The 16,833-nt window shown below is 36.4% G+C and overlaps 2 protein-coding genes across 6 annotated transcripts in view; one reads left to right on the top strand and one right to left on the bottom strand.

The window, feature by feature from the left end:
* LOC124215605 (protein phosphatase 1 regulatory subunit 42) lies at positions 1–1,633 on the top strand. Its single transcript, XM_069134515.1, has 5 exons — positions 1–116; positions 273–507; positions 616–738; positions 871–1,008; positions 1,127–1,633. The coding sequence occupies exons 2-5, from the start codon at positions 273–275 to the stop codon at positions 1,255–1,257; spliced, it is 627 nt and encodes a 208-aa protein (XP_068990616.1). The 5' UTR covers positions 1–116; the 3' UTR covers positions 1,258–1,633.
* cora (erythrocyte membrane protein band 4.1 like coracle) overlaps positions 1,609–16,833 on the bottom strand; it is a 27,839-nt gene continuing 12,614 nt past the window's right edge. For 2 of the 5 annotated variants that reach the window (XM_046619157.2, XM_046619156.2), the window contains exons 8-15: positions 15,216–15,302; positions 14,448–14,681; positions 7,918–12,807; positions 7,442–7,549; positions 6,966–7,076; positions 6,408–6,512; positions 5,620–5,829; positions 1,609–5,553 (exon numbers count right to left, since the gene is read on the bottom strand). In XM_046619157.2, the coding sequence (XP_046475113.1) occupies positions 5,374–5,553; positions 5,620–5,829; positions 6,408–6,512; positions 6,966–7,076; positions 7,442–7,549; positions 7,918–12,807; positions 14,448–14,681; positions 15,216–15,302 (5,925 nt within the window). In that variant the 3' untranslated portion in view covers positions 1,609–5,373. The remainder of the gene's footprint in view (positions 5,554–5,619; positions 5,830–6,407; positions 6,513–6,965; positions 7,077–7,441; positions 7,550–7,917; positions 12,808–14,447; positions 14,682–15,215; positions 15,303–16,833) is intronic. The other 3 variants (XM_046619158.2, XM_046619160.2, XM_046619161.2) reach the window with 3 other exon arrangements.

Genomic DNA, 16,833 nt, shown 5'->3' on the forward strand with positions numbered 1-16,833 from the left:
CCGCAATTGAAGGGTTGGGAAATCTGGAGAACTTGACAGAACTGCACGTGGAAAGACAGAAAATTTCCGCGGGGGAATCTCTGTATTTCGATCCCAAAAGCTGTCACAATTTAACCGTAAATATATGCTATTATACTAACAATAAGACCTTCTTCGAGTGAAAAATACTCTATATCTTTTCAACTCTTTTATATTCATTAAAAAAAAAAAACTGATTGATCCTCGTTCACGATTCTTATTATAGGTATTATAAAATACCTATGTTTCCTTAGATGTCATTGAAGGTTCTGAATGTAGCAGGAAACAGAATGAAAACTTTGAAGGACATCAATAATTTCGAAAGGCTTGAATCGTGCGACGCAAGATGTAATTCTATCGAAGACGTTAAGGATTTGACGGAAACCGTACAGAGTTTGAGAAAGTTGAAACAATTATTCCTCCAAGACAATCCAGTAACGAAGTATTACAGATACAGGGAAAACATCATCGCCAATTCGGACTCGTTAGGTGTGTTGCAACAATTCCAACATCACAAGATGATTAAAAGATAATCAATCTTTGAAGGCTTATACCGTATTGAAAATGAAATGTTACACTCAGATTCTTATCTCACAGAATGTTTAGACGACAAGGACATAAGTTCGGTCTGCCGAAAATTTATGAAAAATTTCAAAATCGAACGGCACCTTCAGCAAACAACTAAACAATCAAAGATGACTCTTAGCGATGACATAACGAGTGAGTACACGAGTATAATATATGGATAATTACCCGATCAGCACCCTCGTGCAACTCAGATTCGGTGTATTTGTGTAATAATTTTAATTGCGGTATAACCGAATATTTTTCCGACTAATTCTGTGTCGACAGGTTCGTTGAATTTACCTCCGGCATTCAAGAGATCTGTCACTCGAGCTATATTGCAGAATTCAGGACCGAAATTATCAGTATCTGTGACATCTGCGTCGGGTCAGCTGCATCCACAGATTTTCCCGTCTTGGAAATCGGGCAAGTACTTAATATTTAATTAATTGGTAACTTGTGTCATTCCATTTTATCGAGATGATTATACGAATGCTAATTATGATTGCGATTACAATGTAGTACTTTGAACGTATCTTTACAGTGTCTTCGATCAGAGGCTTGAGGGATAGTCATTTTACTCCTAGACCACTTTGGAGAAGTTCATCGAGAGGTCGGCCAAGTCTAACGTTTGCAGCTGCAAGTGAAAACACGATAGCATTACCACCGATCTAATTGCGAGAAGAATATTTCACGGAAACGTTGATTGTAATAATAGGTAGCTGTGAACGTACAAGTTGGCTCGAATTCGTCGTGCGTCTGCTTCTTTGCGCGAAGCGTGCGACTTACTTACACCATTAACGCTAAACTTATGCATTCGGAATTGAAATGTAATTAATTAATGCAGATGTTGTTAATAGTAACATATATAACACATTGAAAAGGTAATCAAGCAATAAATTAACACCGAACAATAAAATGGTAGCAAACAAAACTAAATAACCGTAACAAAAATTTGTACGCTATTCGGATATGTCTGAGACAAAAAGGCACCACTTGTAAGATTTTGAAATAATCATAAATATCTGTAAAACGAGTTTTGCTAAGTATATTTTTGACTAACAATGAAGAGCAAAATGTACATAGTAATTTGTGGACTACAATAGCGCAAATAAATCATGTTAAGTAATGAGTACCTAGCAATTTCACCCAGCTATATAAATAAATGGTCATTCTATGATAAGTAAAAGTGACAGATGTAAAATGGAATGTATTGACATGGGAGATACTTTTTCCGAGTATCAATTCGAAGTTAAAAAAATACTCGAACTTGAGTAAGTAATTCAAAAATATTTCGAAACATCATAAATAAAATATATTGGCTTCCGACTAAAATAATTTTTTTGAATTGTTATATTATCATCATGGACAAATTTTGATTTGGCAATATTGAACAGTGCGTGTAAATGTAATTTACTGTCAGCACTCTAAAACGGAATGTTAACGATTATTTTTTGAACATATTACTTCCAAGTACGCACGACAGCAATAATTATTTATTGATCCACCAGATGCATTGTAGAAGGCAATCAAGAATTTCAGCAACCTCGTTCTAAGGCAAATTGTGCGAGATAACCAGACCAAATGAAAGTTTACGGGAAAAAGAAGAAGAATCGATCGTTTGTAGCCGCGTGGATATATAAATTGTGAAATAAAAGGATATTCAGATAGAATATATCATAATCATTGACCATCGAAAATTGATTAGATACTTATGTATCGTGTGTTATGTCCTTATGTATGCTGGGTAAGAATGACAAATATGAAATAAATGAAAACAATATAAAAATGAATAAAATTAACAGATATTTTGTTTAATACGACAATAATTAATCATTCGTATATAAAAAAAGCACAAATCCTATGCACCATGCATTAAATAATTGATCATAAAAAAATAATATGTATACATATGGTGTGTGTATATATGCGAAGTTTAAAAAATAATTAATTACATCAAACATACGGATACTAGAAATGTATATTTTGTAAATGTAAATTTATAAGGAAATTTAAATGTAACGCACAGTCATTTGTAATAAGCAATACTCTTATTGAAAACTTGACACAAATTTAAATTCATATCGCAGTTACGGAAATGCAGTTTGTAATGATAAAATAATGAAAACACATTTTGACACATATGATATACCTGTCTCCTAATCAGGATGATTTATAACTCGTTTTGGTTCGTATGCTTTACATTTTGTTTCGTCGCAAATAGACGACTGAGATGTTACGTGCAACATATAATCTTATAATAGTTTATAAATAGGTATGTACCCGGGAAATTATTATATTAACTGCACAATTATAAAGAAGAACAGAAACAAACAATGAACTTATAATTGTATATAGTCAGGTAAATAATGTAATTAAATAAAAAATTGTAAATCGTTATTCTCATACGAGTATACAAACTACAGATAAGTTTAGACATATACGCTGACCAAAGCATAATCAATGCTATTGGTATGTTATTTATGTATATTTATAATTTATTATTCTATTATAATAATAATAATTAATGTTGTACTTAGATCAACAAAATTTACACGTTTCAAAAGAAATGTTAATAAAAAAGCAAAAAAGCAAGAGAACCTCATCACCCGTTCATCTTATCCAATACCATGGATTTTTATAGTTTCGCAGTTGTACTTACATTTATTTATTATCGTAATTCTTATGTTTCAATTTATCAAAACATACTTCGTCGTGTTTTTTATAGTACAAGAAAAAAAAACGTGATGATTTTGAAGATTTAAGCTATACTAATTAATAATACATAGGTATTTTATATATTAATATATATATATTTATATATATATATTTGAATTTTTTTTTAATGATTTTCTTTTTTTTTCTCTTTTTTTAAGCAAGAAACCTCTCACTTCGTAGTATTTTATATTCGTCTTGTTATTCTAACCGGTCTATAAGTCACATTAACTATATATTAAGAAAGTCTTGTAGTAGAACGTGTAAGAATAATAATAATTATTATTACTTACAGGCGGTGCGAAATAATATATGTACGAACCATTCGTGGATGAAGTGAAAAAAAATGAACGACCATATTCATGATGTTAAAATGAATAACATAGTTGATTTATCTCAATAAGCTTAGGTAAATGTGCATTTAGCAAATTCATGTGCAGCAGTATCTCACAGTATTCTTTACACAAATTACGACACATTACACTCAATCGAAACTTGATGATTGATTTCATCTTTGCACCGAACGATAATTCACATTCGTTCGGTCGATTCAATGTTTGATAAGAAAAACAAAACGTTGATGTGATAAAGGTAATGATGAAAATGATGACAATAACAGCATGTTTCGAAAAACGTGTAAATGTTATACAATATATTATCTAAGTTGAAATGGTAAAAATTCATACGGACAACAAAATGTTGGTGGAAAACACCTTCTCATCTCATAGGGCATGGATTTACGTGAAAACTATGAAGTGCCGTAAGATTCGGTGAAATGCAATTTTTATGCCTACGGTAATACATTAATGCGCTGTTAACTACAGATAAGAGGCTTCTCTGCCGCTAGATACGATTTATGCTTAGTCATGCCTTTTTAATATTTCAATTTGAAATATTCCACGGGTGTATCAAGTTCTACAAACGAATACAATAAATTCCAGATTTTTCAGTGAGTTTGGAACTAAGATATCTCAATGCAATGAGTGCAGGTGAAGTATTTATTAGATTAACCAATTTCTGGAATCACGTTGAACGTTTTATAGTACTTGGAAGACATAATAAAAACATGTCATTCGGATGCTTGATTTGGATATCTGTTACTTTCGTCAATATATCTCCTTATACTTTTATTGTTTTCGTTTGTTTAGCCCAATATTTTGATTACCTTACTACAAACTGTAGAGTACCCTTTGCCCACAAGTCTTACCATTTATTTATATTAATAAGTATATTAATAAGATATTAGACTCGGTATGTATATTTTATCATCTCGAGTATGGTCAAATTCACATGTATATTGGAGCTTTCTTTTTTCTCTTTCTAATTTATTCAAACTTTTATATTTTTTTTTTCATTTTTAAAATATTACCTTAAAAACTTCCTAGTGAACATCGTTCCAATGTATAACTAATTCCATATCGCAACCAAGCATAATAACGTTAGTCGATAAAGATACTTGTTTTTGTAATCACATATTTTATGTTGACATCATAACACACAGTTGTACCGGGATTATTTGGTGAAAGTTACTATTCGCATTGAGGAAGGGAACCATCTTAGGCGGTGGCTCAGAACACGAAGTCACTTCGGTAAAATCGAAGGGCCATTTTTACTAAATAACTTTTGTATGACGTTCGTTATCGAATTCAAAGTAATCAGGCCTAATTATTAATAGTCTTCAAGTGGAAATGTAATAATGATGTTTCTTTCACACGATGCTCTACATTCTTTCTATACTCTAAAGTATAATTTGTAAAATTATCGGCATTGTTGACAAATGATCTTTTTCAAGCCTCAAACATAAAGTTTTCTTCTTCCTCAAAGGCGTCATGGTGTAAAGTTGCATATAATTTATATACATAAATAAGTAGGTGCTTGGTCGCTATCGATCAACTATGCATGGAAATCACATTCCAATTTGATTCATTAAAATGCTTCGGAATTTTCAAATTTATATCAATATTTTACAAACAATTAGTAACATTATTTCATCAACATTTGTACCTAAAATATGATCAAATTTGAACAATATGGTCAGGGCACTCTACAGTTATGCCTAGTGCTTACTCAACGCGGTTACTGCGCAGTCTGCTGTTGAATTTCAATCTTTTCAACTGTCATGTCAGGATTCATATCTGTAGCTTCCTGAATAGCTTCCGCCAGAGCCTTGTCGTGATCGATAGGATCCCCGTCTGATTGTATTGTAATTTTCTGTTCCACTCGAGTCTCAACAACACCGTCTTTTTCCGTCTTATACTGAAAGGAGGAATTACAGATTAATATAATTTCTTCTTTCATCTATACGTAATCGATTACACTAACCGTAATTGTTTCCACGGTACGAGTCTTGCTAGATATTGTTTGAGAGCTGACAATTTCACCGGTCGCGCTATAATTGCCATCTTCGCTTTCCAAAGCTACTTTTCGTGACTCAGTTGCAACCAGTGGTACCGTTGTTGTCGTTGTTACATTGTTATCGGGTTCCCCTGTGTAAACGTGCGTTTCCGTTGCTACTATGCCAGCTTGATCTCCCTGTAAGTTTTCAAAACCAAATTGAAACAGCTTTTCATTTGCGTGCCGACTATATTTCGGCTACAAAATGTGATAATTTTCACAAACTGATTTTCAAACAACATATAAGTGATATTAAAATGTATGAGCCTCGACCTCGAAGATCTGTTGATGTCTTTATTCAATAAATGCTATATTTCTTCTCTGAGCATTTTATTTTTGTTATTAAATAGGACGAAGAAATAAAGATGCTAAAAAATTCATGCCTGTACAGATGCAGTGAAATCAATGCAAGAACAACGATGCCAGTATTAAACTCACCTGCTTTTGTAATTTTGAATTTGTAGCTCGTGTACATAGTTTCATATATTTACAAAATGAAATTATTCACAGGATATTCATAAATGCTTAGCAAGATCTTGAGTATAAACAGATGCATAATTGAAATTTTTCAATCTGAGTATCGTTTGTGAAGTATTGGAGATTTAAAATTGCAAAATGTGCTGCATAAATTATTACAGAATAAAGTAGATAAGATATCAGTTACATAAAATTCGTTACGATTTGTATTTCATTACTCTGGCCGTCGTATCATTTACCTGATAATACTGATTGTAGATCGCTTGTTGGTCATCTTCGAAATCAATCGGTGTACCGGAATCACCGCTGCTCGAACTGGAGGTACTATGACGACGTGAGCTCAGCTACGCCATGCAATGTTAGCCAAGCCATTGAAATTATTTACAAATGAACAGAAACGAAAAATTATGAGATAATTGATCTTTGTTCGGTTAATCAATCAAATAATTAGGTAAAATGACAAACAACTGAATGATCTGTGCCAACTCCATTTTGTATACTCAAAATGATTATCGAAAGAGTGACTTTAAGGTTTGCGTAAATTTCATTTTTGGTTAATTAAATGAGTTACATGAACAAGGCTTGCGCGGGCAGAATCTGGATTACCTTGTTCGAATATTTCAAATAATCTCAGATGAAATGCGCAATAATTTACTGGACAAAAAATGATTATAGCCAAGTGCAAAATATGAACTGTTTTTCAACACAATGTGAATGGAAGTACATGCCCGATTAAAGATTGCAATTCAAGGCATATTAAAAAAAAAAAAAATAAATAAATAAATTGTAAACATTACCTGTTCGCCGGAAAGTACATGACTTGTTGTTCTGACTTCCTGTGTGACGACACGCTGTTCCTGCCATGTTGCACTAGTAGCAGTTGTATGAGCTACCGTTTTTTCTTCCACCTAATTTGAAAAAGAGAAATAATAAGGCTAATAAAAAACTAAAATGATAATTGGGTTAATATGGTAATATTAATTGAAAATAAATGTTGACCACATATTAATGACGACAATTTAACTTTGATCAAAATTATGACGATGGCAAACAGCTTCGATAATTATCATCGTATGAAGAAGAAAACAAATTTGTTCTGTGTAAGGTTTTGAAAACTAATCGGGTTTCAGTTGTGAATTTAAATGAGGAAAAAAGGAAAATGAAGTCTCACTTACAAGTAGACGTAGAATCTCTGCATTTTTATTGGGCTCTCGCAAGATGCTAGTTTAAATTGCATGACCAACTATCAACACTTTATTTTACTTCAACAAACCTGGCTCGTTTTCTGGTTCTTTTCCAAGTCTTCGTGCATCGTTGCTGTACGGGTCGTAACAGCGGTTGCTGTCATATACGGTGATCTACCATCGTCAGCTGCTTCAGCCTAAGTACAACTACTGTCTTACAACGATTCTCAGCTAAAACGTTTATACCTATGCTAAACTAGGTTTGGCTCGGAGATAACTATTAAATTATACTCCCACTCTACAGATAATAATCATCACTTAATGGGGAAAACTCTACTGTTTTCAATAAGTTAAAAATGAATGTCTAAAAAATATCGACACAATGACAACAAACACTGAAACACATGCTGACAGGCTAGTATTGCAGTGGAAATAACATTGACATAGCAAGGGAAGAAAATTTATATCAATGGTTTGCTACTAATAAATGATCACTGCAGGAATGCAGTTTGAAAAACGTCATGCATCTGTTGTAGATAATGAAAACAAAAAAGGAATATGTCACCTTGTTCACATGTGTAGATACAGTGACTTGGCCGGTACCTCCTGGCGTAAGGTCCTCTACTTTTTCTTCAATGTTCTGTGTCACCCCTTCATGATCTTTGACAGCCGATTGTTTAGTTGTAGTTTTAACAATTGTTGGTGTGGTCGGAATTGAGGTCTTCTTCAAAGCGGGAATATTGATCTTGGCAGCACCACGCAACTCCCTAATAACGTCACCTTTTCCCTCTCCGTACTGATCCAAATCATCATCGCTGTCATCTCCAGAGCCACTTTCATACGCTCCGCCTGATGTTGGGTAGATCTTGGCGTCTTTACCGAAAGAGCTCATTCCACTGAATTTCTTATACCGTGGATCGTCATAAAAGCCTTGATTAACTGCACTGACCAAATTCGCAATATTTTCTTCTGACTGAGCATTCGGTTCGATCGTAACAAGGACGGTTTTGTACATAAACGTTAGATTATCTTTACTATCCAGCTTGCCATCACTGGAGTGAATTAAACCATCCTTGACATAGCTTCCGTCATTGACAAACAACGTTCCGTCAAGGGGTTTACCGTTCTTTCCATAAATTACACCAGCAACAACTTTACAACCTTCTGGACCAAACGGATTTTGCGTCAGCGGCTTTCCGTTCTTTGCATATACTATGCCTTCGCGAACATAGCTACCCTCTGGTCCAGTTTCCCGATCATTCAACGGCTTTCCATTTTCGCTGAAAATTACTCCTTCCCTTATGAAAATACTGTCAGGACCATAGTATCGAGCAGTCAAAGGTTTGCCATCTGTGCCGTAGACCTTTCCATCCTTGACAACGTTTCCGTCGTTATCGAAAGGACTATCCTTCAAAACCTTTCCATCCTTGTTACAGACGAGTCCACGTTTCACAAATGTGATAGTGACGATCCTCGACTCTTTAGTGAGTGGTTTACCATCTTTTGCAAAGATTTTTCCTCCTTTTATTGTGTTGCCATCATTATCAAAGGTCCCAGATGCCAACGGTTTCCCATCTCTTCCATAAATCACACCATCGACTACCTTGAAGCCGTACGGACCATATGAGTCAGTTGTAAGCGCTTTGCCACTGATATTATAGATTTTACCATCGTCTATATACGTATGCTGATCTTCGTCCGCACCAACATCCTGATCTAAAGGTTTTCCATCCTTGGAACAGATAACTCCGTTTTTGATGTAGCTACCATCGCTTCCGAATGAAGACTGACTCAAAGGCTTGCCTGCCTTGTCATATATTTTACCATCTTTAACATAACTGCCGTCCGTGCCAAAAGGTCCATGAACAAGCGGTTTACCATTCTTGTCGCAGACCAAGCCTCGCTTAACAACGGTGATCGTAATAACGGTGAATTTCTTGAACAGAGGCTTTCCGTCGCTGCCGTAAACTTTTCCATCCTTGATTACCGCATCGGATCCAAATGTTCCTTGCTTTAGTGGCTGGAAATTTTTATCTACCACAATCCCATCGACTACTCTGTAACTTTCCGGTCCATACTTTTCTTGGTTCAACAGAAGTCCGTTAGATCCGAATATTTTACCGTCTTCAATGTACGAGGTTTCGTCAGAAATTGGGTCCTGATCCATAACTTGACCATTGCTAGCGTAAATCAGTCCATCTTTGATGAAACCACCATCGTTTCCAAATATCTCTTGGTTCAATGGCTTACCACTTTTGTCGTAAATTTTACCATCTTTGATGAAGCTGCCATCTGTTCCAAATGGTGCTTGCAATACAGGTTTACCATCTTTGTCACAAACAAGACCCTTGCGTACCAAAGTAATAGAGATAACGGTATATTTTTTGTCCAACGGCTTCCCAGTTGGCGCGTAGATAAGTCCATCTTTAACCAGGTTGCCCTCTGCGTCAAATTGAATGTTCTTTATCGGAGTACCAGCCTTATCAACTACTACTCCGTCAATAACTTTTAAGCCTTCCGGACCAAATGCTTCTTGTGTGAGCGGCTGTCCAGTAGCGGCGTATACTCTTCCGCTCTTGATGAAACTCGTCTCTGCAATAAGTGGCCCCTTTTCTAAAGGTTTACCATTCTTGCCATAAATTAAACCATCTTTAATGAAGCTACCATCTGATCCATATACACTTTGATTGAGAGGATGTCCATTAGAATCATAAATTTTTCCCTTCTTGATGAAACTGCCTTCAGAATCGAATATCCCAGATTCCAAGGGGTTTCCGTCTTTATCACAGACCAAACCGTAGCGCACTAACGTGACAGTGATGATTGTTTGTCTTTTATTCAAAGGCTTACCATCGGCACCGTATATCAAACCATTTTGTATTGTGCTACCGTCGTTTCCAAAGGTTCCACGATGCAGAGGTTTCTTATCCTTTCCATAGATGAATCCGTTCTCTATGGAGTTTCCTTCCGGTCCAAAGGAACTGTGGTTCAATGGTTTGCCATCCTTGCCGTACAGTCTACCTTCCTCAACGTAACTACCAGCTGGGAGTTCAGCACCAGAGTTCAAAAGCTGTCCACCCCAGCCATAGATTAAGCCATCTCGTATGTAGCTGCCATCACACTTGAATGCACCTTCCTTCAAAGGATTCTCGCGTTTATCATAAACCACGCCACTCTGAATATAACAACCATCTGGTACTAGAGAGCCCTGATTTTTGGGATTTCCGTCCGCGTCAACGATTTTACCGTCTTTGATGGCCATATTGTCAGGGCCTTTATCGTCTTGGTTCACTGGCCTGCCATCTCTGTCAACGACCAAACCGTTCTTGATTCTGTTGCCGCCGGGTCCAAAGACACCGTCAGCGACGATTTTGCCGTCTTTTCCATGAATCAAACCAGCTGCAACGTACGAACCGTCGGAGCCAAAGGTATCCTTATCAAGAGGTTTACCTGTAGACTCAAAAATCACACCATTTGCGATGAAACTATCATCTGGAAGGGCTGAGCTAAGATTCAACGGCTTGCCATCTTTTCCGTAAACTCGGCCATCTCGAATATGACTTCCATCGGGCTTGAAGAACGCTGCCTTCATCAGCTTTCCGTCCTTGTTATAAATCAAACCGTCCTTTATGCTTGCGCCCTCGGGAACTAGAGAATCCTGATTCAGAGGTTTACCATTCTTAGCATAAATTAGACCCTTCTTGATGTAGCTTCCGTTAGGCGCAAACGTTTCGTTCTTGGCAGGTTTACCATCTCTTCCAAGAACCATTCCATCCTTGATTGTAAGTCCATCTGGTCCCAGAAAACCTTCGGCTAAGACACCTCCGTCACTACCGTGTACTACTCCATCCTTAATAACTACGTTGTCAGGCTTGAATAAGCTTTGATTCAAAAGTTTTCCTTCTTTGGTGTTGATTACCCCTTCCTTGACAAAAGCACCAGGGGCAATCAAGGGAATTTGACTCAATGGTCTTCCGTCTCGTCCGTAAATCACACCGTCTTTAACAAAACTGCCATCAGGCTTGTAAAATGCATGTTTGATAGCTTTGCCATCTTTGCCGACAACTTTACCATCCTTCAAGTGAGCGCCATTAGGAAGCAGCGATCCTTGGCTGAGCAAGTTGCCATCTTTTCCATGCACTATCCCGTCTTTTATTACCGATCCATCCGAGCTGAAAGATTCGCTTTTAACAGGCTTGCCGTCTTTCGAGTAAACTTTTCCGTCTCGTATTAAGTGTCCATCGGGACCCAGTTGGCCAGTACTCAACGGTTTTCCGTCACGATCGTAGAAGAGGCCCTCGCTGATGAAAGTTGAGTCGGGAAGCAAAGCAATTTGACTCAGAGGTTTGCCATCCTTTCCATGCACAGCACCTGAGACTATGTAGTCGCCATCTGTGCCAAACGAGCCTTGAGTCAACGGTTTTCCATCCCGACTAAATATCAGTCCATCTTTTATGTAATCTCCGTCTTTTCCAAGAGATTCATAACCGAGAGGCTTACCGTTCTTGGACACTACTTTGCCGTCTTTGACTAAAGTGTAGCCTGGTCCCAGGGCCCGATCATTGACTGCCTCTCCGCTTGGCTCATAGATGATTCCATTTCTTACAGCATTTCCGTTAATGCCCAATGTTTCTTGGTACAGAGGCTTGCCATCTTTGCCTGTTACTAATCCATTGGCAACGTGTGTGCCATGGGGACCAAAATCGGATTTCTTTATCGGATTGCCGTCTTTCCCGAGAACTTTGCCGTTGATGATTGTACTGCCATCTGGGCCCAGTGTACTCTGATCCAAGGTTTTGCCTTCCTTTGTATAAATTATACCACCAATGACTTTGGAACCATCTGGTAAAGGTAATATCCTGTAGTTGGGTTTGTTTTCCACCGAACTGGGTATTATGACACCAGGTTGAACGGCAGCTCTTTGATTCTGCAATTCACCGCTGATAAAAGCACTCGAAGCTTGTTTTCCATCATCTGGAGAAAGAGTTGCTGCTTTCTGCTGTTCTTTCAGTCCAGCAGATTCCACATAGTTCAATCCCGGTGTACGTAAGCCTGCCGGTGTTTTGTTGGCGTCTGTTTCTTTGGTTTTTCGTTTCTCAGCTGTTTCAGCAACTTTCTTCTCTTCTCCAGGAGCATAGTTGAATGCTAGGCCAGTGGCTTTTCTACCAGCTGACGTGGGTGATTGTTGATCCGATGGATCCTGAGAAGAAGGTTTGTCTTCGTACGAAAAGCCTCGTGTCTTGAAATTTTTTCTAGTTGGCGAAGTTTCATCTTCAACATAATCGTATGGTTTTGTGTATCCTGGAAGTTGCGGAGAGCCAGGAGATCCTGTTTTGTCATCTTTTGATTCAGAGTCATCTTTTTCAATTGACTCGTCAAGGTCTTTTCCCTTTTTATCTTTTTTCTGCTTGGAATCTTTGTCCTTCTTGCCAAACAGGAAACCACCGACAGGACTCTTGGATAATAAATAAAAACATGCGATACAAAAATATGTAAATACTATCCATACTTACTACAACATATTATACCCTTAAATGTCGAATACATTGGCAAAGCATTTCACAACATTCTTACTCTAGCGATACTGATTTGAATTCAAATGTGGAATTTTTTTATTTATATTTTTACGGACAATTTCTTACACCACAAACAATAATATACATTACACAAACACAAAAATCTCCATTTCATGATTTTCTTTCTTATATCTATGAAGAGGTAAACTCCGAATAGCAACGAGAATAATCGCGACATCAGCCGAAAGTAAGCAAGTTTGTAATTAGTTTTAAAGGACGCTATTGTGCAACCAAATAGTTTGAACCATTTGTAGTTTATGTTCAAAGCGCGGTAAGTCTTCCTGTCACCGACCTACAGCCAAAATTCCCAGGGTAACTTGCAGTTGAGAACTGCTCATCATACCCCCTGAGAAGCCTGTCCGGAACATGGAAATTAAAACTACCAACAAGTTCAACATAGTCAACCATGTTGTTGAAAATTTTAAAAAGCAAAATAGCGTCGGTGTAAAAGCAAAGTAAAGCTCCTGTAGTGCTTTATCTCTAACACATAGCAGATGAGCGTTAAAATTGAGGCGACTATCAAACAGTTCCCTGCAATCTTTGACAACAACAACACGGGTCAATGGTAAGTCGTCAAGTAGATAATCCGTATTAAAACCCTCCGGCCTAAAAAAAAAAAAGATGTGACCGATGACTTCTCACATTGAAACTAAGCTCATTAGCACTGCACCAATGAGAGATGCCGTTAAGATTGCTCTAGAGTCGGACGGTAACTATTTGTGAATTGTTAGTTTAACAAATTTTGAGGTCGTCGGTTAAATTTAAATTTAAATCTCCTGCCCAATATCATTAATAAAAATTAAAAACAGCAGCGGCCTTAGATGGGATCCTGGGGTACACCCGATTGCACGAGACTTTGACTTGATACAGAGTTTTTAATTTTTACGTGCTGAGACGTTAGTAAGACATGACCCAATCCAGCGTAACAAAGAGCCTCCACCGCCATAAGTGTAATTATTAAATAATCCTTAGAATAGTATTTCTCATAGGTATACAAATAATTCGAAAATATGTTTGGACTGTTTCTATCCATGGTAGTAAATGCAAAAGGAATCAGTGTGAAATATGCTCTGCCAAGGTATGTATATGTATAATACATTAAACAAAATTTACATTCACCAGTATTTTCTGAATACCTAGTTTCTACCGGATCTAGCGAGTTAGTGTCAGCGCCAAATGCTGGTGTTCCAACATACAAATCTGAATAGGAGGAATGAAAATCTATCGAATGTGTATTTCAACTATAATAATCTAACTCTGACGGAAATTAATGAAACTGCATGCGAGTTACTGTGACAAGACGTACTTTGTGATGAATTACATTCAACATAATAACATCCACTTGACCATTTCTTTGAAATATCGTTAATAAGGTATGGTCGTTTGATTTTAAACGCATTTCAAATCTTATCAGTTTGCTATACAATTATCCTAAATTTATTCTCTCTCTACTTCCGTACAGCGATATCATATCACTCTATCAAAATTCTATTTGCTCGTTACTCCGTAAGAAACTTACCTTGATTTTTTCCTTCTTTTCCTTGTCGCGTTTTTCGGGTGTTTCCTTCTCTTTTTTTTTAGGCTCCTTTTTAGTAGGTGACTTTTCGCTGCTAGTGTCAAGCAGTGCACTTTCGTTTATTAAGTCAGAGTTATTGAAGTCGTTGCGGTTTTCTTTCTCATTTTCATTCTGCTTGTCCTTCTTCTTCTTGGACAAGCCGCCAGGAGGAAGAACCGCGATACCCCCAATTGGTTTCTACAATTAGAGCGACACAATCACAGAGGACATCATGCAATAAGCTGTACTAATTTTACTCTAAGCTTGGTAGCACTATAGGATATTCTCTTGCCATTTCGTAATTTCGTGCTAATTCAGTTGCGATAGAAAAGATTTTTTTAAGCAACACCTGTAATGAAGTATCAACAAATTTTGGATTATACAATATACATGTATGTATGAACACACGATTATGTACATCTAAATAGAATTAAATAATCGGTTCCAAATTTTATACCTGTGTGTGCATCACACATGCGTGCGCATACCTGAAAAGTGGATCTAAAAGAAATATGATAAAAGTACCAGACAGCAAGCTGGGTAAGTATGACAATGTTACGTTGAAAGTTGGCCAACGCTGTAAGGAAATAGAAATTTATAAGCATGCATAAATAAATCGACAGACACCAAATAATTACATGTAAGCACATCAATAATACATAGACGTATATACATATATGTATGCACAATAATGAGGTAGTGCAATGATGAGGCGATTATGGTTTTTTATACCTTTTTCCCACCTTCAGCGTCGTACTCTCCTTCCAGACTGCTGTTACTGCTGGCTGAAGTGGTTCCAGCACTTGTCTTTCGTGTTAGCTATCGGTGTTAGTTACGTGTCAGTTATTTATCATGACTAAGGTTCTAGAGACGGGGCAGGTTTGATTAGAAATCAATATTACTAATTTGCTATTTAGAAGTGGAAATTGGAATAACTTTTGATCTATTCGCTATTTTCTCTTATTGTTAGTGAATTTGGCTCAATTGCAGCCACAATGAAGCTTATTCATATAGTTGCGAACAAAACTAAACGTAATAAATCCTGCCCTGAAATCTGTAGGACCTTTTTTTAAATGATCGAGTTGTGAATGGGAATGGGGTTTCATTTGAGGTTCGAAGTAATATGTTTGTTACAATGAAGTTTGAACTGTAATATGAGGCTTATATTTGTATTTATAGGTAGGATGTAGTGTTTATTCTAAGACGGCATAGCTGTGTTGGAAAAAAGGAGATGATCAATGAGCGTAAAAATAACTTTCAAGATTTAAGTATTTGATTGTAAAAATATGTATATATACTTTGTATTCTGAGCATAAATTGATTGTATTACTGTAGCTACCTTAAAAGTTTTCTAACTTCAAGTTCTACCATTTGTAGAAATTCATTTGAAAGTTGATGCTCACGAAATTCCCTTTCCTACGATTACAAACAATGAATATCGAAAACAGATCCATTGAATAACTTTTTCAAAATAACCGAAATAAGAGGAATCCTAAGAAATGTGCCAGCAAAAATCATTTCACGGAGAAGTAACTTCTCATGCTGAGGAATGATGTGTGCAAATTTTGTGCATTTAGTGTTTACTAACTCCTTACTATTTTGAACATGACAGTTAGTTGACCAATGAGTTCCTTAACACTCACATAATTTTAGTATCTAATGGTTGTCTAAATGTTGTATAGTGACGATGAAATCTAGAACTAAATGATTTACCTACATTCAATATTATTCCTGCGCATTAACCAGCGGTATGAAATTAGTAAATGCTTCGATAATGAGGTGCCACTACATGTATGTTTTTATTGATCCTAGAAGCGTGAAATGTTTATCGATAAGAATTTAAATGAGAAACTGATCAGTGTCAAGTATTGTTTCAATTCGGAACTCTGATTTGTAAATGATGCAGTGAGCCTGATGCCGTGGCATGCAACTTAAATGCGATCACTTCACTTCATGTCTATCATGCTCTCCAACGTTATCAACAAAACGCAAAGGTTACAATGTGTACGATGCTCGGACAGGTATATTTATTTGGAAATAATAGTGATTGTGCTTTTTTTTCTGTCTTCACTTCTACAGAAACTGTATTAATCTTTTTCACGTGGAAGTTGAATTTTTAATTCTATAAAGACAAAAAAGTTCAAGTATGGGTCAGAAAACTGCAATTATATCACTTAAAATTCACTTTTTCCCAGCTGAAATACATTGGGGAAATATTTTTCCTTAACAGTCTGAAATGGAAAATTTACGTGACACGATGTAATGTAAATATTTTTAGTGACACATTTTAGTACCAACGAGCTACAATTAGAATAGTAATATTTATATGTATGATCTATTTACTACAAAG

This window comes from Neodiprion pinetum, chromosome 3, assembly GCF_021155775.2.
Source record: "Neodiprion pinetum isolate iyNeoPine1 chromosome 3, iyNeoPine1.2, whole genome shotgun sequence".
NCBI classification, from domain to species: Eukaryota; Metazoa; Arthropoda; class Insecta; order Hymenoptera; family Diprionidae; genus Neodiprion; species Neodiprion pinetum.

Excerpts from the sequence above, each read along its gene's own strand:
- LOC124215605 (XM_069134515.1), top strand. The coding sequence starts at position 273 with ATGTCATTGAAGGTTCTGAATGTAGCAGGAAACAGAATGAAAACTTTG. Across the intron at positions 739-870 it reads TCTTAGCGATGACATAACGA|GTTCGTTGAATTTACCTCCG; the intron begins GTGAGTACACGA and ends CTGTGTCGACAG. Across the intron at positions 1,009-1,126 it reads TTTCCCGTCTTGGAAATCGG|TGTCTTCGATCAGAGGCTTG; the intron begins GCAAGTACTTAA and ends GTATCTTTACAG.